The 11,481-nt window shown below is 27.6% G+C and overlaps 1 protein-coding gene across 3 annotated transcripts; it reads left to right on the top strand.

The window, feature by feature from the left end:
* Positions 1-999: 999 nt before the first annotated feature.
* Positions 1,000-8,011, top strand: LOC100570307 (cytochrome b561-like). 3 transcript variants are annotated; one of them, XR_003839779.1, is made up of 8 exons: positions 1,000-1,102; positions 4,106-4,155; positions 5,437-5,579; positions 5,691-5,832; positions 7,108-7,199; positions 7,268-7,316; positions 7,481-7,635; positions 7,715-7,852. XR_003839779.1 is itself a non-coding variant. In XM_003246842.4 (7 exons), the coding sequence occupies exons 2-7, from the start codon at positions 4,152-4,154 to the stop codon at positions 7,872-7,874; spliced, it is 813 nt and encodes a 270-aa protein (XP_003246890.1). In that variant the 5' UTR covers positions 1,000-1,102; positions 4,106-4,151; the 3' UTR covers positions 7,875-8,011. The 3 variants fall into 3 exon arrangements, 2 of the variants coding, with proteins under 2 accessions (XP_003246890.1, XP_008186557.1); XM_003246842.4 differs by having other exon boundaries at positions 7,108-7,316; positions 7,715-8,011; XM_008188335.3 differs by lacking the exon at positions 1,000-1,102 and adding an exon at positions 3,712-4,044 and having other exon boundaries at positions 7,108-7,316; positions 7,715-8,011.
* The last annotated feature ends 3,470 nt before the right edge of the window (positions 8,012-11,481 follow it).

Here is an 11,481-nt window from a genome sequence, read left to right as displayed (position 1 = left end):
CAACCGATGCATAATATAATATCAATTACCTTACCAAAGTAACCTCGTTGATACATTTTTTTAAATCACAATTATATTAAAAACATCTATGGTTCAATTTTTTTTCGACGCAGCTGAGAAATTATCAATTAGACCGCTATAATACCTACGTTTTATTTTTTTTTAAATATCGATTCATTAGTTTATACATACATTTTTATCAGATATAATTATTTGTAATCAAAATTATTTGCCTGACTCTTTTTCCCTTTATGATAAGTTTGAACTTTTTTAGAACTTTTATTACCATAATGGTCTAACTCCTAAGGCCTAGAGATTTTTATCAATAATTATGTACCTATACATATTTAATTTAATAATAACTCAGATTGAAAAACTTTTAAATACCGGCATTGTAGTTATGGTTCTTAAATTTCCCACTTCAGTTTAGTGGATGAACCAATGTTTTACAACCATAATAATTAAGTGATACGGTACAGGTCTGTGTACATGGATACGGAATTTTTTTTTGTTTAACGATTTAAGTGGTTAAGTTAAACGTATCATTGTATAGGTACAAGTACTTATTAAAATAATTAAACAATAGATTATTTGTAACTCGAGTCATAAGAGGAATAAAATACATATTATATTATAATCGGAGCTATGTAAGCTATTGATGTATAATGTACTTATGAATGTAACTAGAAGATTAAGACAGACAGATACGAGAAGATACAATTTTAATTAGTTATCGAAAATGTATTACCTATGTATACAACTGTCATAATATTATATGCAGACTTCATAAGAATTATATTAAATAATACTATCTTATCGAGTTCTATAAATTAATTTAAAATGAGTGTTGATTGAAGTGAGCTGATTATACATTAATAACTACATAGGTACTGTGATTTTCTAGACATAGTTGTTTTCTTCAATTTTTTTGTTTTAAGTACCTAAGATATCTATTTAAAATAGTTTGGAGTCCCCTTCCCTTGTAAACATTTTTACATGTATAAATATTTTCTATTACCTATTACATGCATTTATTTACAATTAATTGTTAACGACTGCAATTATGCTAATATTCTTCAAGTCTTAATACTATTATATATTAGTGAGTATTTATGTTTTTTTATTAATTGTGTTATTTTAATTTACTAACGATTTTAAGGATTACGAATAGATACCTATATAGATACCTACTAAAAATTTACCTACACCTAAACTGTTGTGTGATTTAATTTTCTATTTTTTTTTATTTATAACCAAATATAATATAATTTAATTTTTTATGAACCGCATTTTTAGTAACCATAAAAATTATTGTTATCAATTCCATATCTGTAGAAAACAGGTATTTTAATTAGGTTTAGGTTTTGGTTTTTTGAAAATATTTAATTTAAATCTCATGTTATAACTTAAAGTTATCCTATATTTATTGGGTCTTTACCCTTCAGAATCATTTCGGTCATAGGTATATACTAAACATATTCTCAATTTTGATTTTTTAGAGTATAATATTTTATCATTTTAATACTGATATTCAATTTCAATCTGAATTACGATGCATTGACTAAGTTTGTTGACAAGAATCAACCATTTTGAAACCGATTTTCAAAATATTATAATTTTAAATGCTAAAATATACATTTGAATAATGCACAATATTTGTTTTTTTTTCAAACGTATTTTTCTGCCACTATTTAAAGTAAAATGAAAATTTGCCCTTTGATCCGACCTGAAAAATGTTTTATTCTTTTAAATAAAAAACAAATCAACGAAATCCTACTATTCTACAATTGTGAGAGTTTTTCCTGTGAAGTCATTTTCGTTGATATAATGCACATTCTCAACTCCCTCCCCCCCCCCCCCTTAAATAGATATCGAGCCGTAGATTGGTGGAAAAGTATTAAGTATAATTAAAATATAAAACATAATTTTCAAATTTTATATAGAATTCAGAAAATTTGAAAACCGGCACTGACACCGACACCCTTAACGTACTTCGTTGCTTCACTAGAGTTGTAAAAAAACTAAACAGTAATAATTTTGAAGTTATAGTGTAGGCTGTACTGTACCTATATAAATTAAAGTAATTTAATAATAACAAAACAATAATTCTATAGTATAAAATATATGTGCTATTATTAATTATTATTATTTCGCAGAATTACGTAATCAATATATAAGTTAGGGATGTCATAGACTTCTTAGAGATATGTGGGAGTATAATTGAAGAAATATGATTCTGGTAGACGATTGGGATATTTTAAAAATTATAAAAACTAAAAGCTTTACAGGATATGTTCAGATGGTGTGTTGACGTGTTGTACAAACTTTGCTAAATCCAAGTGGGTTATAGGCCTAGTAAGTGATGATGTAATTTAATCACACGCACAAAATATTAAAATAATAACAACTAAGTATTCTTTTATATAATATTAAAAATAATTTATAACTATAATTAAAACTGTATGCAATTTGGTGTCGCTTGTTAGGAATAAAATTTTTTATTTATACCAAAAAGCGCAGAAACATATTTATGTTAAAATTATTGACCAAATAATAATTTACAGTAAAAAAGGTGGGTTCTCATTTGAGAAACAGAAATTTGTTTCACCACGGCACACTCATTAAGTACCTAGGCAGTATAAACAAATCTCAATAGTTTGAAAACATTGTCTTTAAGTATAGGTATACTTACCTATTTAAAAATTGTAAAAATCAGAATGTGAATAAATTAAAGGAAATCAAAAAACGAGGATCAGCATGCTTGGTGAAAGCACGCCCTTTAATCTGTATAGTAGCTTAATTTAGATTACGGAACGTCCTGTTTTTTATGTTCACTACCATCACCTGTTGCCAGTGTCAGTATATCACCACACATAAACATTTGTATTATTTTAAACCATATAAGTTAATCTCATGCTTAAAATATACTTGATGACGATTAATAGCGTCTTAAAATTTAATTCTCACTAGTCTTTACACACTCGTTTACAATAGGTACTATTAATTGATTTATCCAGAAAGCCAATGTTTGCCAGTAATAGAATGACATAGATAATAAATACATAGATAGGTCACGCCTATGTTAAATACATTTGAGGCCACAGTCATGGAGGGGAAGGCATTTGAGGCCCTTTTATATTGATAGTCGATATTCAATATAGATATACTTATTGGCCTCAATTGGACCCCTTAATTACTGCTGATACTTCCGTTATGTACTATCCATATTCCATAAATTATGATCTTTATTATTTATGTGGAATGTTAAATAATTAAATTTTAATATGAGATTTTTATACGTGTGGGACGTAGGTATTGTTTAAATAATGTATTATTACAGTATTACATTTTGTAACGTATTTTAGTCATTCTAATTGAAATCTGTACAGAAATATTAGAAAGTCAAAAAAGTGTTGATCCAGTAATTTATTTTTTAGTTTTTAGGTAATATGTAAAGATAATATTATATAATATAGATTCATTCACGTTGGTAGATCAACGAACTTATACATGTAACCATGTAAGGTATATAGAGTTGTACTTTATACCTATTATCTACTGGTTATAGATTGTATTATTTCAATTTGAACTAAATAAATGCATTATTATGTATCGACTTATGTAAATATTTCATATATTAGTATTTTTTAAGTTAATAGAAAAATATTATTTATATTATTATTAAATATTATTTTTAGTATTTCACAGATAAATATAAAACAGACCGATAACATATTCTGTGAACATTTTACATTCCACCATTCCGGTCATTCCAGATGTTACAATATCTTTGTGTATATGTACTTATGGCCAAAAACATCGGTCAATCTATATGCGGCAATAGTAGAATTATTATACATTGGTTTAGTTGTTTTACAACATAAAACGGACACGGTTGTGTCGAAACGTGTGATTTACTTTATTTCTCCGAGACGTGTATCGTGAATTTGTGTAGTGTATAATAAAATTATATGTAACAGTGAATATTATTTAATGCAAGATCGCCATGAAATGAAATGCCTATATTATTACATTAATTTTGTTGTAATATTTGCAAGTTTTAACATTTATTTTACAAGGTATTATAATATGTGACGTATTTTAGGTGCTGTCGTGCTGAACGTACCTATTTGCGACATTGGAAATTAAAAATGGGTATGTATGACATTTTATTGTACCTACTACCTACTATACCTAATATATTTTGTAATACTAGTAAATATTTTAAAGAATTATAATTATTTATCATTATTAATCAACGATAAAATATTACTTACATACGTGTATGTTTTAGCCTTTTATATAACTACTATTGCAAAAACATTTAAAACACTAAATTGTTGTCTTATTTACGCACGCTTGTTATTCATAGGTAGACAGAGCTGGTGTACTTAAGTGTCAGTGTACATTTTCCTATGAAGTAGGTACGATAATCGTATTTACTTAGCAATGTTTTCTGGTTAACGTCAAGTTCTCGCAATCTCTCGTCTCGTATAATATAATATATTATATTTAATCAGTTTAATCATTAAACATTTTCATAATATTGTATTTCAGTGTAAATTATATTTTTTTATAACATAGTTTTATACAGAAATGTCTAGTTCTAAAACAGATAAATTATCATTATATCAAGTACGAATTGCGTTTTAAAACTGTAATTCAATTAATGAACAGGTGTACAATAATAAGCTTGATAAGATTCGTGAAATTTTATTTTAATTTCGATAAAATAAAATATGTAAATGGTTCAAATTATGTTGTAGGTACCTTACTAGCGTCTATAATAGGTATAATTTCCATTTTACGGTGTTGATTTGATATTAAAGAACACAATTCTAGATTCTTCATACTAGTAGGCAGCAACAAAAAAATAATTATTATGGTCTCTGTATAACTACTACCTCGGAACATCTTCATTTGATTTCTATTGATAAATAATTAATCCTATAGATCATGAATCATTCATGCCTCTTGTCCAATATTGTTTTGGCTAGGTTTAGATAACGAGATGATTTACATTTCAGCCGAAGAATAATAAAATTTGTTTTTTTATTTATTCCATTCTTTGCTGTTAATTTGTTGTGGTGGTCATGTGGTGGCAGGTGGATAGCCATCATCGCCGGTCTGACTGTCACTTTGCGAATGTGTCAAAAAATAAAAAAAAATGACTCAATATTCTATTACACATTTGAATTTTAACTGCCAAGTACACAGTATTTTATTCAATTAACAAGCAATACCATATAGTAATCGTTGTCATTGGTAAGGCTAAAAAAAATTGTCGCGTATCTTGGAATATTTGTATACAACTGGTGACGATTTGGTAGTATAGCTTAAACACACATAAAAATAAACTGTTTAAGTGTTAACTGGTGATTATAAATTATTTTCGATAACCACATGTTACTGCTATTACGTCTATTTTTATTGCAGTTACAGTGGAAGTAGAAAATGGTAGTAACCAAGAAACTCCTACACCGAACAATAATTATGTTTCAAATATCAAACAGAACGGTCACAGTATAGAACCTATGAATCAGATTCCTGGCTACTTGTCAATTTATGCAATATTTCAGGTATTCTTATGGAATGTTCATGTATTTATTGAAATTTGTCCAAGTTAAGGATATTAATACAACTTTTGAAAAAAATAATTAAATATAATAATATTTCTTTTTTGATTTCAGATAATTGGAATATTTCTTATATTATCTGTCTTTTTATGGCTTCAAATTTATCGGACTGGTTTCGGTTTTAGTGGAACAATTCATATATGCAACTGGCATCCTTTATTAATGACAATCACGTTTATTTATTTATTCGCAAATTGTAAGACTTTATATTACAACATTTAATAAATTCCTAATTATTTATTAGGATTAGAGGTATTATATTTAAATTAGTTAGGTATAACTATATTATATAACTCAATATGATAATGTTATGACTTGTAGTATAATGTTTCGATGTAAACATTTCAATCATTTAAGATTTCGAGCGGACCGATGAATGTATTTGTTTTACAATAATGTATGTTTTTGTCTCTGATGAGTGATGACACCTGATGAACTGAAAAAAAATGCTACAATTTCCAATATTAAGGGTAGTTTCTGCAGGTGAGAAAGTTGACTTAGTTGGTAGATTGAGAGGTCAAAAGTAAAATTTCACAGCACTTTTATAATTATTCGGTAAAAAATATCAAAAAATAGAGAGAAAACGGTGTATTTTAAACTGTAGTTCTTCAAAAAGAAATATTAATAATATAGAGGCTTGATAATTTCATATAATATTTATTTCAGAATTGTCTATGTATGATACAATTTCGAATACATTTTGGCTTTTCTGGAGTTATTTATAGGCGTATACATTTTTTACTTATTTAATTTGTTTTATCAATTATTGTTTCTATGTCAAAAAGCTTGGAAACTAAATACAAACTCTTTGAAACGTTTTTCATACATACAATTTCTAAAATACCTAACTACAAATACCTAAACAATTTTATATACATTTTAGTTATAATGTTGATTTTAATCACATTTTTCAATTATAATGTAATTAAACTGTTAAAATTTTAAATATTTAGTCTAATTCTAACCTATTTATACGATGAACCTTTTCTACGGTACCTACGTAGATATTTATTTATAAATTATTAGAAAGTATAATCTATACATAATATATATTTAGTTGTGCGATATTTTGGGTAATAATTAGTTCATACTTCCATATTACTAATTGAAAAATCAATCAATAAATTGTAATAGGTAATATATCTTTAAAATATCTATAATGCATATTTTTAAAATAGAGGCTAATACATCGTCTACGCTCAAAATAGTTTTTCATTTACTTTGATTTATCAGTGAATTCAAATTTTACACATCCGAAATAGATCACAGCTGTAATAGTGGTTTAGGTATTTAATGATGAGATACACTTGGAAACTTAGAATAAATTACCAAATTTTTTTGTTAAAATGCTATAAAAATTATTTTACTTATCCTCTAATATAGTTATACCCAAACAATTATTCATATTATTATATCGCACCAACAAAAAACATTGTATTTTATTAAAATAAAACTTTATTATTTTTTTTAGCTATCCTCCATTTCAGAAATTTTCGAAATACTACAAAACGAAAATTAAAAATGCAACATGCAACAATTCATAGTTGCATAGTCATATTTGGGGTACTTGGTATATGGACTGGTTTAAATTCAAATTTAATTGCTAATCCACCTATTCCAAAATTTTACAGTTTGCACAGTTGGTTGGGAATTATTACTGTTATAATGTTCCTCTCTCAGGTAAGTTGAATAGAAATTTCTTTCTTTTATTAAAAATACTCATATGTAAATAGATCAAAAGTGCGCATACATATAGCACATATATTATATTATCAATGAAATATATAGGTACTTCATTTTTATAAAATATAATTTATTGTGTATTTTTTTTATATATTTTATAGTTTACAAGTGGATTCATATCTTTTCTTTACCCTGAAATAGGGATGAGATATAAAAAAGTTATAATGCCGTATCACATAATTTTTGGTATACTGACGTTCGTATTATCTATTATAACTTCAGTTCTGGGATTTAGTGAAAAAATCATATTTGCATTGTATGTATTCACCATCAAAAAACATGCGGTAGTGCTTGTAAATATTAATATAATAGAAAGATGTTTTGTATTATTATAGGAACCAACAGTATGAGCATATGCCGACGGAAGGAATATTTTTAAACTTTTTAGGGATAATATTAATTGTTTATGGTGTATTGGTCGTGTACATATTGATCAAACCGGAATATAAAAGATCTTCTAAGGCAGATGACGGAGTGACAAATAATAGGACTTGAACTTAATTTTAATGTTGTGATTTTGTATCTAATTTATTTTCATGAATATACCTACTGAAAAAATGTCTGACAGCGAAAATATTTACGGATTGTCTATCTTTTGTTTTTGTTTACATAAATACAGATTAAAGGTGTGATTAGTGGTATGAAATTTAAATGAAATTATTAATATCGCATCGAAAATGTTTTCAAGCGGAGTTCGATAAAGTCTAATCTTTCTGATAATTGCTTTAAAATTGTTTTGACGATTGTTGTGAGGAATGCTTTTATGATTGGGAAATATCTGAAAAAATTGATTTCCTCTCTATAGTACCTATCCTTAAGCATTAGGAAAAATTACTGACAACCGTCCAATATTTTTTAAGGAATGTCAACAAGTTAGATTTAACCTAAGTCTCGACTAAGAATAGTATTTTTAATGCTAAAATTCACAATTGATTTAAAATTTAATAACAAATCCTATAACAGCTATTTTCATTTTTAATCAGTTTAAAAACTAGTATTTTAATAACGTTAAAAATAATAAAGTTCATCTGTATCATTGAAATAATATAATATGGTAATATTAAATATATTAAATATATTATTACTTAAGTAATGATTTGTTTTTTTTTTAAAGTGGGCATACAATTAAAGTTATAAAAAGTACATAATAAAATGTAGGTAAGTACTTTAAAAATTCTTATAAATATTTTTTAAATTATGTACCGATTATGAGTAGAATTTGTTAAATAATTAACTGTTAACTGTGTGCTTGTGTACTTTTCGATTGCGTAACTGTATTGTAGTTAACACGTAAGTAGTTGTATAGGTATCACGCACGATTACAATAAATGTATTAACTACCAAGTGACGTTATACGTCAGTTTAAAAACAATGTTTCTCACTATGACAATACTGCAGTCTAAGAATTTGGTATAAAACGTATACGATACTGTGATGTACTTATGTTTGGTTATGCGCTGTACTTAGTGCTTAGTACTGTGTATTTATTTACATGATTGTGAATTAATTATAATATCATACCTATCGAGTATTGGCAGAGTAACTGAGCTCGGCCAACCGGTCGAATTAAATAGGTACCTAGAAGACAAAATATCGTTTCGAAACACTGCTTGAAACACATACTCACACGCACACCCTCCCCTCATCCCTCACACACATTTATGTAAAGGGACATAATACTATTAAGTGCTCTGTGTTGCGTTGCTCGGCAACCGTTTTGTTGTAGGTGTTGTGTGGACAAGATCCGGGTTGCAGGTATTATAGTAGGCCTCAATTTTATTCGGAGTTCTCTGCACGCGAACAATAGTCGTGTATCGCGACATCCACGGAAAAACTGATATTATGATGTCATTTTTATAACATATCATGAATTCATTTATGAGCGTTGTTATTGCGGTGGTTTGATGTTCACGTTAAGTTTTCAATCATAGTGAGCGAGTTTGGTTAAAATGTCCAATTTTAAAAAGAATTCAAAGGCCAATAAGCACGTCGTGACGTCCACGGGACTATCGTTGCAGGGCTCTCAAGTATGTACACTAAAATATAATACTATAATATATTCGTACGATATACCTATACATGTTTTATATTATAGTAATATAGTTGAATATTATGTTGCATTAAAATATTTATATTTTACAGACGCGTTAAAGATTTAGTTAATTGTTCATTTGCTTATCTAAGTCGATGATTAGATATCTATTTTAACATTTTAATATTATGACATTATAAATATTATGCACATGTAACTCGAGCACTATAAGTACAATAAAAACAGAAAAAAGATATTACTACAACAGCGTGATTAGGTATTTAAAAGGTATTGGTGCCGGTTTTTCCAATTTTCCGAAATTCTAAACAATTTGAATATTATAACGAATTTACATGAAAAACTATCACATCCTGTTAAATAGTCAGATTTTGTTAATTGTTTTTTTATTTAAAAGAAGAAAACAATTTTTAAGTCAAATCAAAGGCTACATTTTCACTATACTTTAAATAGTGGTAGAAAAACACGTTTTAAAAAGAACAAATATTATGATTATTCAAATGCATATTTAAGCTTCTATAATTATTATTTTGAAAGTCGGACTCACACACACGCTTTTATCCGACCCGCAAATGTTTTTTATAATATTATAAAAAAAAGCGTCTGAGGCCTGAAGGGCTCATATAAAGACTTAGTTAGATTTAGAATATTGGGTTACCGCTATGGAACGGGAAGTTAAGAAAGTTAAAATTTAACTAACAGAACAGATAAGTTAATCCTATTAGAAAGCGACACTTAAAACTCGTAATACCATAACTCATATGTTATAAATGCCCACCTACGATTGGCCAACGATTTAAATTTAAGATTCGTGACTATAAAACACGGGTGCAATTCAGTGGCGCCGTTCTATAATTCGTGTTATAGGAAAAAAATGCTGGTTTCAGACCCACTTACTTAAAAAAAAATGTTCAGCTTCTCTCAAATAGTGCATTATAATTACGATTTACTGCCTTTAAATATTAAATACCACTAATGTCTGATCACTTATTATCACCCACCCACCCACCTGGCCCACCCATAAATAGTTCCACGCAATCACAAAACGACAATCATCTAAAACAAAACCGCTGAATTTCGAAAGCGTTTGTTGCACTAGCTCAAATTAGAGGAGTAACCGCTTATAGTTTGAGGATCTCATAATATTAAAACAAGGACAATGAGGCAAATTCACAATTTATTTAAATATTGGATAATAAAGTGTTTTTTTGCGCAACATGTCGTCATGTCGATTCTCGGTCCTTTCATTAATACATATTTATATTTAACATACCTGCAGTCTATTGCCTTCAAAATGCTTGTAATACTATTATTATTCTATTTCGGTAACACCATAACTTACAGTAACAGCCAAATACCACACAACATATAGTCTTTTGTCTGCTTTTTTCTAGTATCTATATTATTGTACTACACGCACCCTGCGATTTTATTAGCTCACGCGCGCCATATAAAAATGAAGAAGTATTTTTTTGTATTTATTCCAACGTGTGTTCAGTCAAGGGAACGAACCCATCCGGTTAATAATAAATACAATTTAATCAATACATATCGTGGTGGACAGGCAAAGACGTATTATAATAGTCTAGTGTCATAGAGTCACACAAAATGTTTTGTTAAACATAAAAAATAACACAGAAGTATAATTTTGTATTGGATTTTGATCTCGGAAAAGAAATGTGAAGTATTTAAATTACTTTATTCGTATTTTTGATACCGGTCCTATAAAAATATACAGAGGCCATTCATTTGTTCCACATTATAATAGATAGTTATCATAATATTCAATTATTATATATAATAAAATATTTTAGGTGAGTGAAAATATTATATCGGATATCATATAGGTAGGTATAATAATTTATCCAATTTCACAATATTATAAAAATATAAAATATTTGACTCGAATACAACACATAGGTAGTCATATGTACATTGCACGTTATCGCCACTGCAAAAAGCATCCTTAACCATACTTGAACAATGCAAGAAGCACTCGGAGAACAAAACAATCACCTAATATAATATGGTTTTTTTCACAACCATTAGTAT

The sequence above is a fragment of the Acyrthosiphon pisum genome, chromosome A3 (assembly GCF_005508785.2).
Source record: "Acyrthosiphon pisum isolate AL4f chromosome A3, pea_aphid_22Mar2018_4r6ur, whole genome shotgun sequence".
Taxonomy (NCBI): domain Eukaryota; kingdom Metazoa; phylum Arthropoda; class Insecta; order Hemiptera; family Aphididae; genus Acyrthosiphon; species Acyrthosiphon pisum.
This window is presented reverse-complemented; position numbering and strand designations above follow the sequence as displayed.